This window comes from Haemaphysalis longicornis, unplaced genomic scaffold (assembly GCF_048455015.1).
Source record: "Haemaphysalis longicornis isolate Haplotype H1 unplaced genomic scaffold, Haemaphysalis longicornis Haplotype H1 scaffold_6, whole genome shotgun sequence".
Lineage (NCBI taxonomy): Eukaryota > Metazoa > Arthropoda > Arachnida > Ixodida > Ixodidae > Haemaphysalis > Haemaphysalis longicornis.
Genome location: NW_027526407.1, coordinates 82,843,603 through 82,860,913, shown reverse-complemented (window position 1 = coordinate 82,860,913; position 17,311 = coordinate 82,843,603). Strand labels below are relative to the sequence as shown.

General features: G+C 47.5%; 1 protein-coding gene across 1 annotated transcript in view; it reads left to right on the top strand.

Annotated features, from left to right (window-relative positions):
• The first annotated feature begins 1,471 nt into the window (after positions 1-1,471).
• LOC144143108 (uncharacterized) overlaps positions 1,472-17,311 on the top strand; it is a 40,986-nt gene continuing 25,146 nt past the window's right edge. Inside the window, exon 1 of the mRNA XM_077674915.1 lies at positions 1,472-1,610. Coding sequence (XP_077531041.1) covers positions 1,472-1,610 — 139 coding nt within the window. The remainder of the gene's footprint in view (positions 1,611-17,311) is intronic.

Genomic DNA, 17,311 nt, shown 5'->3' with positions numbered 1-17,311 from the left:
GTAGGCTTCGTAAGAGGCGATCTTCTGTCTACAAGGACGTGGTGCAGAGATGGCAAAGAATGACTTCGATCGATTGTAGGGTTTAACGCGCCGACGCAACGCAGGCGATGAGGCGCGCCGTAGTGGAGGGCTCCGGATTAATTTTGACCACCTGGGGATCTTTAACGTGCGCCGAAATCTCGTACACACGGGCGTTTTTGCTTTTCGCCTCCATCAGAAAAGCGGCCGCCGCGGCCGGGAATCGAACCCGCGACCTCGTGCTCAGCAGCGCAACGCCTTAGCCACTGAGCAAAGAATGACTTGAACCTGCGCCGCCGTAACCGGATTGATCGCTGAGGATTTGCGCATGCGCATAGTTACCGTGGAGCGCGCTTGTGGAACATGAATACCCGACCCAATCGCGCCACCTGCTGTTTCCCGTCTATCGTGCCTGAAACGAGTGGGCCAAGTGCTAGAGAAAATATGCATGTCGCCAACTGCGCTTGAGGGGCATTCGAAATTCGCGCCAAAACGGCTGCACTAAATGAAAATACCATTCAGTTGAACGAACTTCTGTGCACAAACACTGTTGGTTCAAATAGCTTGCACTAAAAATGGTGCATATCTCCATATAGTTTCGGTGTCGCTAGACGTGTTCGCAATTGTTATTACTCTTAAACTTTTATTAAGGAATGTGAATGGTCTGGTTATATTCGACTGCCTTGATGCAGTGGGCTCACTTGTTATAGCAATCATCTGCTACCGGAATCTCAGTGCGCCAAAACAAGCGTCAATTTCCGCATTTTTATTTGACGCAAACGTTACTCAAGTTGGGATAGCAGGCAATACTAATTTTCACTTAGTCGGTCCAGTCGCCTTTTGTCTCCTGAAGCACAGTCTTTTGTGAATGGGGGAATCACGTAAACCTCCTTTCGCGTCGCATACGACAACAAAAAGTTACGCCAACCGATCTTACCAAAAAAATGAAAAAATTCACGCATCTCCACGAAGTGAATCATGACGAGTGGGCGAAGCTCTGGGGATCGTTCTGACCGTAAATCACCCGTGGCATTGCCCAATCCTGCATGTCAATAAGTAACAACGCGTGTGTACAGTATATACAATTTCAATGCAATCCAGTCCGAAGCAACTCAATTTAAATCAATCCGGTTCAATCCAATTCATTTCAATCCAATCCAATCCAATGCCCCTCGCGCATGCGGAACACTGTGTACACGGACGCCAAGCACCGGACAGTGTGAGGTCCTAAGCTGCTTCGCCCCTAAAAGAGAGAGAGGGAGATTGGCTCAGCGAAGCGCCTGAAGTGAGGACTCGAGGAAGGAGCCGGTTTCTGCAGCCGTCGGAGAGAGAGCGCCCGACGCGATGATACTCGAAGGCCGCAGTCAGTTTGTCGGCGGACGGTCCCCGCTCCAACTGTAACCTACTCAGGGGAGCAGCGCACGTTGGTCGTCGTAGCGCGCTCACACGCACGATGCACGCACGCCAAGGGGCATGTTCACTCGTATGCTGGTCTGTTGTGCGCGTCCACGAGCCCGCTCCGAGGTCGGGGGGCACTGACACCTGGCGTCGTAGAGCACGTCGTCTCGAGGTGATTGCACCGCCACTGAGCCGTGAGTGTCGCTCGTAAATGCTCGTCGGGAGGCTGGGCATTTCAGGCCGGTGCACTTACTGTCATGCGCACGTGTATCTAACTTCAACATGTACAGTTATTGTCGATGTCGAGCAATTTGATCATTCTTCTTGGATATAATTGTGTGCACTGCGCATTTCACGTGTGGTAGTATGACAAAGGTGCCAGTATCGCTGGAATATACGGGCTCGGTGGGCTGGCCATTGGACTCGCGTGCGCGTACTGTTATACGGGCGAGTATTCAACTCTACATGTACCGTTACTGCTCATATCGAACAACTTGAACACCTTCTTTAAGTATTGTTTCAAAAATTTTCTACTGGAGTACCCCGCGAGACAACCGCGCGTAACATGCGCGCGTATATCGAACTTCGACCTGTGGAGCTCTTGACTGTATTCAACATTTTGAACGCACTCTATGAATAAGCTTTATGGGCGTTCTGCCTTTTGAGTGTACTATTATCGCTTCCTTAACTTTTTCGTGTTGGATATATCCGGAATCCGCAATTCAGGATCACCACAGTTAGAACTGAGAAGACGAACGAAGAGAAAGGATCGCAGGGACAATATTGTTCTTCCACCGTGCATGCGTAGTCTTGTAATGATCAGAGTCGCGTGTCCTTCGTGTGCTTCGTGAAGGAAGAACTCTTGTTTCGCCTGTTGCTTACTTATTCCTTTATTCTGCGCTATTTTGAAACGCTAAAATATGCCAACAAGCCCTTCACTACACTCGTTCGTAAAATAAGTGGCTGCATTTGTAAACTGAGAGAAAAAAACACACATAGAGGACAGGAACATATGGCGCTTTTTCTGCCGCAACACCCGCGTTACAAATACATCTAGAATATGCAGAAATGATCCTAGAGGTAAAGTAATGAAGTGCATTGCGTATTTAAATCGGCAAAATCATTTTTTAGACCTGTCGTTTTCAAGGCAAATATTTACGTTTCCTGTTTTCTTCTTAGGTTCAAGGTTTTTTATTGTATTCAGATGTGGCCGGTCAGTGAACCTTGGTCAGAACTTTCTGCTTTTTAAATTATGCCTTGGCCCAGAACGCGCAAATTGAGCTTTAAACCTTACTGCAATTATTTTACGCTTCATAAGCTCACAGTCAGGAAGAAATAAAAAACATGCGAATACTTATTAGTGGCTTTCACTGGTCTTGTTATGTAGATTTTTTTCTCGTTTAAAGTAGCTCGTTCGCAATTTTTTTACAACGGCTGCGGGAGGTAAGTAGTGAGAACCCTTCATTTGAGCGAATGTGCCGAAATTTCAAGATTCTGATACTCCATTATAGAGGAGCTAAGTTATTGTCTTAAACCTAATATCCCAATATACGTTATTCTTTTAACCCTAACTGTTCTTAGATGAATTGGATCCTCATAAAGTTTTTGAAACGAGCAGGTTTTCTGCAATTAAAGAGATTGAAATTTTCTCTATTGTGATTTTGGCTGTTTTACCTTATATAACGGGCAAAACCAAAGTTCATGACACCCTCAAACAAATTCAGTCTCTACCATGAGTTGGTAATGTGACTTGCTGGGGGGTGACTACAAATATATTGAAGACGCAAGCAGATTTTTCCTAATAACACTGTTCAATGCAAAAGGGGAAGCCATATCGGCAATATGTGTACCTTGCCAATCCGGGTACACTCAGTGCCCTGAATTTGGAAGTTTATCGTAGGCTGCACTGTCGGAGTAAGATGTGCAACTCTGACAGCCATCGCAACATTTTCACAAAAAGGGTGTTATAGCATGGTTTATTTCTGGATGTCTAGCGCATACAGCTGGCTTTGTCCGTCTCATTAAAATCACTCTCTCGATTAAGGGTTGGTGCCTCAGAAGCTTCGGTCCTCAATAAAGCTTTGAGCCTTATATAAAAAATGTTTAGGCAGCACTATATCATTTTCTGATCATTCCGTTGTGTATTTAGATTGTGTCCATATTTTCTCTTAAGGGTGGATTCCTTGCCACAAGAGAGAACGTGTAATCCTTGTCACAAACAGCATTGGAGCACACGCTATTACCAATCATGCGGATCTCTGTGTTCATAGGCGTTGTAAGCTTTGATTAATTGTTGCTGGATTACCCCTTTATTCGTTGATTCATCTACTACTTCCATCTTACTCGTTGTTATGTACTGATTAGAAAGGCGACACAGCTATGCCGCAATACTTCAGTGTTAGTGTGCACATAGGGTATATTTCTTAAATGACCTGTACTAAATTTCCACTTCTCCAGCCCCGCGAAAAGAAACGCAAGACCGCTGGACCGTTCACGAGAAAGACAAGGGTCTCAAGACCGGGAACACGAAGGGCTCGCGACAGCGCCAAACCCGCTTAAGGTACGGAAAGCTGTGTGACGTTCAAGCAGGACCACTAACCCCATTCCGCGACGAAAAACGTCACTCGGCGTCCCGTTCCACCGGGAAATTTTGAAGAGCCCCGAGACAGAAGATTCGAAGCATAAAAAAAATTACACCATCTTCCCGTGGGGAACCCTGATGAGGATGCGAAGAATCGTGGCGGTTCCGTGTGGTTCCATTCTGTTGCCGTTATGTTGAATGATCTGGTTTTTACTAGCGCCAGAGGGAATTCCGGGTCCGGGTCCACACCGGTGGCAAAGACACGCAAGCGCTGTTGTGTTACGGTGAGTAGGCGGTGGTTCTCGAGGCGCCGAATCTCGTCCATCATGTTCTTGTCGGTTTTGTCTCTGTGGTAGAATCGGTAGTCTCCGTCAGCTTTGGTGAGGTAAAGGTTGTTGAAATTGGTGCACCGGCTGAGAGCAATGTACACGCCCTCCTCTTCGCAGCTTTGTTGTTATTGTTGTTGATCCTCGCAGCTTTGTCTTCTCGTTCTTCTTCTTCTTCGGCGGTTCCCCTACGGGAAGATGACGACGGTGGTTGAACGCGAACCTATCTCGTGATGGATTCTTTGGTTGGCCAATCCCTAGGGGCATCCTGCCACAATCAGCATCAGAGGCGCTGCGGACGGGGCTGGTTGAGCTGCAAGGCGCGGGGCACTTGCCGCCACAGCTTTCCCACGGAAAATTCAGCATCCCCCTCTAAAGTTTTCGGTTCGTCGTTTCCGTTGACGTTCAGCTTCGCGTGCCTTCGTTGTATCAGTAGCTTCTTGACGTAGTTTGAATGAGTCAAGGACATAAGGCGCGTTCGTAGCACTTGCTCGTGTCTCAGAATTGTAGCGTAGTGGGAGAGCACCGCGTACCTCCCGTTGCGGCCAGAGAGTCGTGGGTTCGAAACCGGTCGCCGCTAACTATATCTTTTAGATGCAGAGCATCTGATTCACTCGCGTTGTCCCTCCGGCGTCGTCGTCGTTATTGGCGTTGTCCACCCCTCTGCCATTCTCCTCGCCGCGCGAGCTGCGCTCTCCGCCGCTCACCCCCTCTCCTCTCCGATAACAAACACTCTCTCGCGAGGGGCATTGGATTGGATTTGATTGGATTGGATTGGATTGGATTGGCTTGGCTTGGCTTGGCTTGGATTCGGTTGGATTGGATTTGGATTGGATTGGATTAAAGTGGATTGTGTTGGATTGTGTTGCGTCATAGCCGCGGCACGTTGCGTCATAGCCGCGGCAGACGCGCTGGGGCCGGTGCATGTGCAGTACTCTCTCTTCCGCGGTTTCCTCTCCTTCGGGCGCGCTGCGCATATAACCGGTGTGCCGTTCTCCGGCAAAGCAACATCCACGCTTGGCTCAAACACCTAGAGTCCACGCCGCTTTACAAGTACGCCAACGTCGTCATCGACTGGGACCGGCTTACGCAGTCCCCTCAACGTTATGCGCGCTATAAAACGCGTTCCCTTCGCCGCTCCGCCTATGCGTCGCATCTACACAGGGGTTCCCGCGAGGGGAGGTGGGAGTTTTTTTTTATAGTGTAGTATCGCGGAGCTGTGGGTGTAAGAAGGAGAGTTGCGCATGCGCAGTGTGAGTGTGGATGGCGCCGCCATCAACGACGGAGGACCAGGCGAGCCTAAGAAATGCTCCGCATTTAAAAGTATGTTCGGAACCTGCATCATCTGCGCCGTTCGCTCGCTCCGTGGCGGTCGGGAGAAGGTTAGGAGAAACACCCGAGTTGACACTAGAGAGGCGTGAAAACGCAAGCGCGAAAGCGGCCATTCAAAAGTCGTTTTATTTTCTCTATCCATGAGTAGACTTGGGGCTGTTGGCCGTTGGCGTATCTGTTTGACCGGGCAACATTGGCTGTTTGTGACACGTGAGTGCCCATGTTTCTGTTATCGGGGGCTTGGAGGAGGTAAAAAAAAGATGTTGTCGCCAATTCACACCCACCGCCAACCATGAGTCGTGCAGGTTCTCGGGCGAAAATGACTGACCACTGCCGAGTGGAAGGCCGTTCACGTCGGAGTGGTTAAGAGCAAGCAGGACACGCTTTCTGCACCAGGCATCTGCTTTTCGAGACATCAGAATGACGAACCGCGTAAACTGCATAAAGTTTGCTGTACTCGGCAGTTCACGGTCTGGGAAGTCCGGTGAGTCTCAAGACACTTTGTTTCGTCTTTTCACGGCTTCTTCCGGTTTCCTAATGCGAGATTTTGATCCGGGTCTGCTGGAGAGCACAACAGAGGCAGACGTTCCGCCTGCCGCCCGTCGAGCTTCTTCCGCTTTGCAGAAAGGAAGTAAACGCAGCTGCTGTTTCCTGTTAGTGTTTCGAAAATGTTGAACTAGCTGAACTTGAGCAGCCAGCTGCTTTATTTACAAGCAGAATAGAGCCTGAGCCAGACCTGGGAAGCAAGAAACGCGTTATTTGTGTGTTATCTTTTTCATCGCCGTGTCTCTCACTCTGATTTATATTCGCGGAGCAGAAGAACAAAGCAGAACTCCGTCGTTGTTTTTTCGCCGTACAATATCTCCACTCGGGCATTGACCCGCAAGACAAAGAACAAGAAGTGTTATTTATTTCTTGTCGTTTTTATATGAAAGTGGCAGGGAGGACAAGGTGGGCGTCCAAGTTTACATTCTTCTCTAAGCATACTGTAAATGCAACCAAGGCGACTCGACATCCCAGATATTTTTAGAACGGTTGTGGAAAATAGCTGGCTGTTCATTCCCTGTGTGAACTTGCAGTTTATTTCTGCAGGCACACACTACTCCTGCCATCTATGGCGATCCTTTCAGGCATTAAGCAGGAAAAGAAGTGAATATACCGCTGGCTTCCTGTGACGGCCCGCAGAATGCGTTGACATTCTATGTTTGACGTTTACTGTTCAACTTCACTGTCTAATTGCATGAGCGACAAGAAACTCTCAGCTGCAATACCCTCGTCCACTAATGCATTTGTGTGTTTAGGACATAAACCCTCGCAAGGTTTTAGCTCCGATGCAGGGGTTCACATGATGCCTTTCAATCTCGTGGCTCCGTCGTTTCCTGATTGCGAGTGACTCGCCACTTTCACGCTCCGGAGTGAACTTGCCCAGTGACAACACATTCTGTCCACGTTTCCCCGGACGGTTGCTTTATCAGTAGTAAGTCTTTTAAGGTTGAAGAAGGACGATTCCATTAGGGCGAAGAATGAGGCAGTGACCGAGCCCGCGGCGAGACGTACGAGACGAGAAAGCTCAGTTGACAACCGCGTCCAAATCAACACAATCGGTCTTGTCTCTGCACCAAGGCTACACTCGTGTGTTTATGTTTTGTCTTGTTGCTGCACCAGGGCTACACTCCTGCGTTTATATTTTAACCTGGGCGTTCGTGCTTGCTCTCGCGGGTGACATTTATTTAGGATATCAGGACTAATCACAGCGGCTGGAACCGGACAGGCCGTGCGTATGCAGTAATGCCAATGAGGAAGCGCACTCAATGGAACGTTGGCTGTCCTTATTCGGCGCCGTGCGGTTGGTAATGTCAGTATTAAAGGGGCCATGCAGAGAAAATACAAGTTTGTTTTATTATTAAGATTTCGTGTTTTATATTGCCCCCAGCGCTTGTCCGGCCGCAAACGGTGCCGTATTCACTAAGAAATTATTCAAGAAATTATTCACCACAAGGTAGACAGTTTTTACGGGGCACTGGAAACGATATTTACACCGTACCTTTGCGCCATTTTCTTTACATTATGCGACACTTTGTGTAGATACGGCACGACGTGCACCTTTTTTCTTGTCGGCCTGTCTAGTTCGTCGGGGCTGTCTTTTCTCTTCATCTTTTGTAGAAGAACTTCACACACGCTCGAAATCAGAAAAGAAGGAAACCAGGCCCGGCTTAGCCTCAAAATCTGGTCGTGGAAACTAGCCTCCACTTAGTGTATATCAGCAGCATCTTTTTTCAATAAATTCTAGTAGTAAGTTCGGCACTGTGTTGTGTGTGACGTGTTTCTTCTTTGTCCCTGTTGTAGCGCCGATTATTTTTTTTAGCTGGTTAATTTAGGTTTCGAGGTTTTACTTCCATGCTTTTCTCGCAGTACGTGCAGCGTCATTCTACTTGAAGGCGAAAAATTACCCAGCACAGATTAGCCATTCGTTCCGCTTGCCCGGAAGAGCACGCCGCTTACATTCCTCAACGGTGTTCCGGCGACACGTTCGTTGGCGCCCTTACGAACGCGGCAACGCTTATCACAGTGGTGCCAACCACGAGCGAGACAGCCCATGTCGTAGCGGCCGAGAATACCAGTCCGGTGCGTCATGGCCGTTAGTGGAAGCCAAAGAGCCGCGTACACGCGAAAAACAACATTTAACAAAGACAGACGCCGGCTTCGGCGCGTTCCCACCCATACAGTAAATAGGAAGGACCGCAGTGGGCCACTGGGGAATTGGTGGCAGTATTGGGCGCGTTACCTTTTCCGTGTTTCGGTGCAGTGTAACACGAGTCGCCGACGCGCACGCCCTGTAAGTCGCAGTGGAACGGCGGCCGTTAAAGTCGTCCTCTGGCCACCTCCTCTCCCTCTCTTCTCAGTTGGGGGACCTTGAGAAGACGCAGATTTCCGCCTCTGTCGCTGGACCCTTCAGTGCCGCCGGCGTGAATTATCGAGCCGAACCTCATAGAACGACCCGGGGTGGAGCTTCGGCTTGTGGAAATCCCGAATACGATCCGTTCTATCATGTCTCCACGAGGAAGTCATGATTATGCAGGGTATGTAATGTAGCAGGTTTACAGTTGTCATCGTTCCGGAGAGGTCCTTACAGAGCCATTAGCACACTGAGCCCATGAAGCGCCGCATTTCAGGAATTTATGGTTACTTTATACGTTCCCTTACCAATCACATATTGTTAACGCAAAATCTAATGAAATTTAGATTGCGGGGCTTTACGGTTCATTCATAGATGTGCTGAAGTATCTAACCATAAGTAGGTGTTTTGCTGTTATGCCAAGTAAGTTAGCCATCCTTGAGTATTCTCTCATAGCCAAAAGGTGGTGCTGTTCACCTCAGCACCCAGACAAACTGCATTCGCTATATGGCTCCGGTAGAAGTGCTTTACTTCCGGGTACTGTAAGTTCGCAGAATTTGGGTACAAGCATGTCCAAGTATTTCGTCCTTCTTACACGGTCTTTTGTGTTTAAACTCAACCTCCATGAAGCCCCATAAACCGCTATATCGGTCCTGACACAGACCAAAGCCTCTATGGCTGTCACTTTGTTTCCTCAACACGAACACGCGAAGGGAAGTTTTTCTGTACATTCCCACCAGGAGGTCCGCTTGCTTCCTGTACAGCCGCGTGCTTGTGCTTCCTGGCAATGCAGGGGGCACTGATCGAAAGGCGAACACCAGGACGTCGCGATGTGCGGGCGTCTCATCTTCGGTATGATGCAATTCTCATTTGCAGCGAGAGGGGTCTGCTGCGGTGCCGGTGAGCGGACAGTCCTTCTGTGTATGAAGCAACGTGATGCTTGTAATTTCCTATATTCGGAATATATTCCTTTTATGAAGTATATTTGATATTTGCGACAAGGATTGTTGAAACCTTGTCCCTCCAGATGCGCGCAGCCTGTTGTGTCTTGAAGCGGTATTTGAGAAAACGATATGAACCATCAATTGCAAAGGCTAAAACCCGTAGCAGGCATATAATAGCCCAAAGAAGCACATAAACGAACAATACTTCCGCAGATTGCATCTGCCCATCATTGATTGGACGTTCTATCTCACTCACAAGATAACACTGAATAACTCTCAAATGATAATAAATTGGCACAGTTTGGTTTATGCACCTTGGAGAGGAAATTCGGCGAAGAACAATCCGTGCAAGTGTTTGCCAAGGGGTGGTAGGCCGAGCTGTTAGTTCTGACTTCGAACAAGTATTAACACAACCCCGCTCCGAATTCCTTTTGTATTGGCGCGTAGGCTAGTTATTGGGCAAGAGTTATGAAAACTCTAAGTCCACATTCACATGCGCACGCACAGACAGACAGACAGACAGACAGACAGACAGACAGACAGACAGACAGACAGACAGACAGACAAATCGCGGGCGTACAGGTTTTGAAGATTGAACTTATTTTTAAAAACTACGCTCTTGTCTCTAGGACGTCTTCTGGTTAACTTGAATTCCATTTTAGCTGTGTGTTGTGCTAATTCTGGCAACTTTATCTCCCACCATGTAAAATATATTTTGTATAGGGGCACCGCATTACAACTTTATTAATCTGCCTTTCAATTGTCTCAGCTCTTGCATACAAGGTCGTTTTACGGCAAAGCTTCTTATTTCTACGAACCAAGGGCACCGGCGCACTCACTCACTCACTCACTCACTCACTCACTCACTCACTCACTCACTCACTCACTCACTCACTCACTCACTCACTCACTCACTCACTCACTCACTCACTCACTCACTCACTCACTCACTCACTCACTCACTCACTCACTCACTCACTCACTCACTCACTAGCTCACTCAATAACTCACTCGCTCGTTCGCTCAACAGGCCTCAGCGTATTACTGAAAAGCTCACACCGATGACAGTTCCAAACACTTAGATTGCGAAGAAACTCCTAGGCTGCGTAGATACCTTCCAAAAGAAGTTGCTCTAGCGTTGGTGCGACGGTAAACAGAGACAAGTCTTCAACAACACCATCAAAACCAAATTCCACTTATTTTCAAGGTAATCCAAAATAAAAGGTATTCACAGTAGGCCAGCCTCACATGTCCGGCTGTAGGCAAGAATTAGAGAGGAGTGTGAGTGGAACCAAAGAAACGCGCAGGCAATCACATGCGTATTTTTTGTTCGACATCTGCTGCTGTAGATGTTCACCGCAGCGTAAAAATTAGTACGTGAGTTGTGACAAACCAATTTTATACTTACAAGTACGTGTGTCCTTATCTATATGTTTGAGCCCTAGCTGGAAAGGGGTGTCCGGAAGGTGCTGGGCCAAACCCGCTGGCGGAAGTTGGCTACTGGGAGGGCCGGAAGCAAACAGGACGACTCTGTGCGGAAACTGTAGCATGTCCAAACACGTCGAACGTCGTGGTGGGGCGTCGCTTTATTTAAGTGACACACGTCTGCGCAAAAAAAGCGATTCAGCCGTAGTTTGAGATGACGCCCTGCGCACGTGCAGCCCGAGGAATACTCACCACTGCACCGTCGAACAGGCCTGCCGTTTCTTCACCGCCCTATAGTGAGGCTAATGGTGAAAACAATTAGCTGGCTGCGTGTAATTCCTAATTTCATACCTTAACATTTCAGAACCGAGATACCTAACACGAAAACACAATTACGCGTATCTTGATGGAACGCTTTGCGCTAAAAACTGTCTATTCGGAATAGCTTACTAGTATTCGCAACATTTGTCAAGCAGTATCACCCAAAGAAAAGAAACTACGGAAGCACTTATGCTCTCGCCAATGATGGTGAGTTTGTTAGCATCCCTTTGCCCCTACGTTTTGTCGTTGAATTCAATGTTGCTTTATTTTATGATTCTGCTTTTATTACTACCAACATATAATGCCTAGTACGAATTGTCGAGTGAGCTTTATTCACAGCACTTCGCCCTACAGCAGACTTGCAGCCAGAGTTCGCCGTGCTTCGATTTGCAATTGGAGTATTTTTTTTGAGCGATGACGTCGCTTTTCAGGACGAAGACAGTGCTTTTTCGCTGATCAGTAAAAAATTTGGATGCTGGAGATGATTTGAGCGTGTCCTTTATTGCTTCTGCCGTATTCGAATACTTCTGGTACAAACTACGCGCCTTAAGCAATTTTGGACGATCTATTGAACCGCCATTGATGCAACCGCCCGCACGTCAGCTGTAGTAGGATGGAAAATTTATATTAGGTAACATGAGGGGGGGAGGAGGGGGGGGGGGGCAAGGGTTCGAAAGATTACAGGGAGAATTGCGGGTCGTGCCGCATGTTCAGGGCTGTAGATTCAGCAGCATCCCTAGTGGATCGTTCAAGAGTATCAAATTTACGAACATATCCCGCGCCCGCTGTTGGTTTACGTGTATTTTGCCAGCAGACCCAAGTAATGAGTGAGTGATGCTCGGGCTCTAACAAAAAAACGTTAACTTGAGGGCAAAGACTTAAGAATCTGACAAACCTTTGCACGTACCTGAAGAGTGTTATGAGGATTGCAACACGGAATTTGGGAGTGAAACACCACCAAGTCTCAAGGTACGTATGTGCTTGGGAAGATCGATTGGGAGCACGCTAAAAGATATAGACTTTATTTGATGACACACTGTGGAAATGTCGTGGCTTCAGCAACTAGGTAAGAGGCCATCACCGCGATCCCGACAGACTTATGCCTGTAATGTAGCCTCGAGTCGAGGGGATTGAGTGTAAAAAAGTGAAACCCTACGTGCCGACATGGGAATGGGGCGCCCGTACTTCCACACATATGAAAGTAGTCTTCCGTTCTGACAGGCGGTCGAAAAAAACATAATACGGACGCGGCGAGACAGGATTTGACTCGTTCCGGTTAGGATGAGAGCGTTGCAGGGGTTGAAAGAGAGCGAAACGCTGCCAAGCAGGATGCCGATAAACACCCGAACAAGGCCCCAGAAACAACGACGAGATGCGATGCAGCAAGCAGGCTCAATGGGCTTAGGTGGCTGCCTTAACCCACCGCAATAAGCAAAGCCGCCGTGATCTGAAAAACTGTGTGAATACGGGCTTGTTGGTACAAACAGTAGACTCTCGATAAACGGAACTTCAAGGGAGCGGAAAAATTAGTTCCGTCTAACATGAGTTCCGTTTACTGAGACAGATGTTCTAAGGTGCAAATTTATGTGCGTACACACTTCTAAGAGCATTTCATGGAACTCTAACCACTATAAAGTGACTGTAGCTGATAGTTTTCAGAAAGCAAGAAAACTACAAGAAGCGTAGACACAACATTCGCAAAGTTGATTTGGCAACAATGAGTCGCTGTGCACTACAAAATGCGTCAGTTATTCTTGTTTGCGTCCTTGCAATTGCATCTTCACGGAGGCTAGAGGCCTCAACTTCGCGAGTGCTTACGAGCCACCGAATTTAGAAGACGGCAACGTGGTAATGAAGGACGAATATCACAACGATGGCACGAACGAGGCGACAGGAGGTGAGCCTTGTAGCCTCGGCGTCTAGAATCGAGACCGAACGAATGGAACAAGAACTGCGATGTTGCATTCTGTGCGCTGACACGGCTAACCACTTACGAGACAAGGCTCACGAGGCCAACAAGGATAAAAAAGCATGGAGGAAGAAAAAAAAACAAGATCGAAACAGCCGGAACCGTAAAAAGCTGATTCTCATGCCAGTGAATTTCACAAGAAGTTCCACTTCTGCTTCCGTTTACACGGTGATGCGGAAATTTTAGTTCCGATTACCGAGAGTTTTCTTACGTTATCTGAATACAAAACCAACCAAATTCCGGGCCACTGTTCCGTTTAAGCGGCAGTTCCGTTTAAGCGATTTCCGTTTATCAAGCTTTTACTGTACTTAGTTTGATACGTCCTGTACTTAGTTTACTGTACTTAGTTTGATAATGCCTCACTAACATGCGTTCGCTTTTCCCGGCCTCAGCCAATCGCACGGCTCGGCATATGACGTCATATGTTCTGCTGCGGGAAATGAGCTAGTGAGTCGCATAGCCATTCTCTTTTTTCCTTATTATGTAGCTTATTTGAGCAGGGCTTACGTTAAAAGTGTGTCAGTTTGATCTAACAAGGCAATCTTTCCAGTAAACCAAACTTGTTTTTTGTTTGAATGGCCCCTTTAAAACTTTAGTTACTCCGTCGCACGTTACCAGAGAAAAATGCAAAAAAAAAATACCCAGCCCACATGAGCGTGCACCTCGTTAAAAGCGGCCGACGTCGCTAAATCTTGCACGTAAGCTTGCGCCATGTGCACAAAAAATGCAAAAAAATACCGAGCGCACGTCAGCGTGCGCCTCGTGCGGAGTGCCCGGCATCGCCAAACTCTACCTTTGAGAACACTCTCCCGAGCGTTCGTGGCGGGATCTCTTGCATGCGATACTCCTCGCCAGTTCACGTGCGTTCATCCCTGAAGTGAAGGGAGCACAGACGCTGATTTCGCGAAAGCGGTTGCCGTGTGATCTACTGCGTGCTACCGCGGTTCACTTTAAGATAGATGTGACAGCTTGCGGACAAAGCAACACGGGCCTGCCAGTCATGCAGAACTTTTATCCGCTAGTTCGGAAATTCATGCAAGGTGCAACAGAATGGTCTAAGACAAAGGGAGGGGACCGCCAGCTCTGTTCCTTCTCCATCCTTGCACCGGTAGTTCAAGATGCCAATTTTTATTTTCCTATAAAGGACCCCTCCCACTGGGCGGGTGCCCTGGCAATAGCACCTCGACCCAAACTAATGATGTTTATCCATCATCACTTGAGCAGTAAAAAGTTAGAGCGGACATGTTTAAGATTTGTTCGGAACATTGCTCAATGTTCGGAACAATTCGGAACAATGTTCGGAACATTGTTCGGAACATTTGTTCCAGCTCTGGTTAACTAAGATTTGTTACCCGCCGCGGTGGCTCAGTGGCTAAGGCGTTGCGCTGCTGAGCACGAGGTCGCGGGTTCGATTCCCGGCCGCGGCGGCCGCTTTTCTGATGGAGGCGAAAAGCAAAAACGCCCGTGTGTACGAGATTTCGGCGCACGTTAAAGATCCCAAGGTGGTCAAAATTAATCCGGAGCCCTCCACTACGGCGCGCCTCATCGCCTGCGTTGCGTCGGCGCGTTAAACCCTACAGTCAATCAATCAATCAAGATTTGTTGGTGAGCTCTTAAGAAGCCATGAGCATCTCGTCCCACGCCCTCGAAAATTGTTGGCACGGCCCGATGCGCCCACCTTGCTCATGCTAATGAATTGCGAGACGGGGCGTTTCTCTCGTGTCACTCGTGTTCACGCATGCAGCCGTGCGTATTGCTATAACCGTCTGTGTGGTCGGGTTTACTCGCTTTAGCAGCGGCATCGGCGACCAGTCGCTGCTTTAATGTCTACCACTATCAGCATTTAGACGCCGCAACTCCCATTCTTTCGTGATTTTGCGTGCTGCGCTGGCTCCGCACTCTATTATACAACGCCTACAAGCCGGCGCGGGAGTCACGGGCCTCGTCGTGGTGTTATGTGTCCGGGGTGTGGGCATAGGGGGGTAGCCAGCCATGATCCGGCTTGACGTCGCAAGATGACATCGCCATCGTTCCGAAGTCAGCAATCTCCACTCTCGAGGCAGCTCTCTCCTGGCGCTCTGTCAAATTTCCGCGCCTGCCCTTCTGTTCCTCTCTCCGATGACAGGATTGACGCGAATATTTTGCCGACATGCGGCTACTATTGTTCCCATGAGAATTAGTTCACGAGCAATTAAGATAACAGTGAAATGGTTCTAACCGTGAGCAGAGCCTAAAAATGAGCTTAAGTGTTTTTTTTTACTTCGCAATTTAAAATACACTTTTCATTATTCTGAACACATCGTTATAACACATTCTTGCATTTGTTACTCTCTAAAACCTCAAGTGCTCTTCTCAATGTTCTGGCGTAGAAAATGGAAATACATTTGATTTAGGTGTGGCTTTTGTGGACATTTCCACTCTGTAAAGGAATATTCCACAATTTGTCAATTGAACGTGAAGGCATTCCTCTTAATAGTCAGTCTTATGAATTTCTCTCACTGTAGCACCTTTGGAAAAATGTGTTAATTGCTTAGGGTGAGGAAAATTAGTTCTGTTTACACGATTCAGAAGTACTTCACTGCTCCGGGACGTGGAGGTGTTATGTGTGCATAGGTGGCTTCAATAGCCCTTTTTCTGCAAATTTCGGGACTTACAATGTACGCTCACCATAGTAATTCGCCAGTGCAAAAGGGAAAGCCTCTAAGCATTGGTCAAAAAGGATGGCATCAGTAATGGTTTGCCACCATATGTAGGGTAAAGCTAGTACTGTCACAACAGAAAAATCACAAAGGCAGACAAAGCAGTGGAAATTTATACAGGTTTGAACAAGCACTCCAGAGACGAAAACATTACGGGCTAACTTGTTTTGTCTGAAATATCTCGCACCATGCATTAAAATTCAAACGACCTTTTTAGGTATTATGTCGCACGAAGGCCAGGATAATTGGTTAGCGTAGTGGAAACTATGATCACTGCGAACTGACACATTACTTTAGGACAATCATTTTTCACTGGCTGTAATTGTCCCGTGGTCATTTTGTTGTGTAACGTAATTTTTATTTCCGAAGGTTGGGTGGTTTCTCGTAAAGTCGTGAAATCCTATTCATGAGCTGAATTCGGCTTCGCAGTGTGAGAGTAGACCGACTATTGCAATAAAAGTGCTTGGGTTCTCTGCCATACATATACCGAGCACAAAAATGTAGCAGAATTGATGCATCGACGACATTCCAAGTATATTCTGGAGCAGCTCGCCAAGGACAAGAAACAATCGCAAATATCTACTTCTACAGCGGAAAGTACGGAATTTTCACATATAAAATATTTTTAACGGGACTTTGCATTGCAGCTGGAAAATGTGCTAGCGTTCTTCTCATGTATCATTAACGATTTTCACTCACCTCCCAAGGACAACGGGGAAAGATATGAAGCACTCACTGCAGACAAGGCCTTATATTCGCGACCTCACAAAGAGCTAAACGCAATGGAAGCCACCTCCTGGATACAGATACAAACAAACACTTACACACCCGTGCACAGGTTTAGTCTTATGTAACTTGTTAAATAACGCTCGACTGTCCAACTTTCACCAAAGCTCCAACACTGTAGCACACCATCTGGAAATTCAACCGAAATTGACCTGCAGACAAAACAAAAGAGAAAATATTCAGCTGTCGAAGGCAGCCCTGGCCAGCACAAGCCTGGAAGACCACCTACGTTTGGTCAACATGGCCCCGGAGAAAGGGAAGACGCAGTGGTTCCTGGGCAGCCAAGACCTAAGTCCTTCATCCATCAGCGACCCCCAAAAGAGAGAGAGAGAAAACGTAGTTTAATGGTGCTGACGAGGTCTGTCCAGCAGATAGCCTAACATGCTACGTCAGGTGAACACTGACACAAATGAAAAAAAAAACGAAAAAGAAACGACAAGAGGTCTGTATACAGAGTTCAGTAGTTCGAGGTAAAAATAAAAGAAGTGTTAAAACAAACTAGAGACACACAAGCGCATTCACGCACGCAAACACGCAATCACACGACCACCAAAGTCATCTAGTTCAATAAATCTTCATTCACAGTACTACAGCTATCAACGGAAACCACAGCATT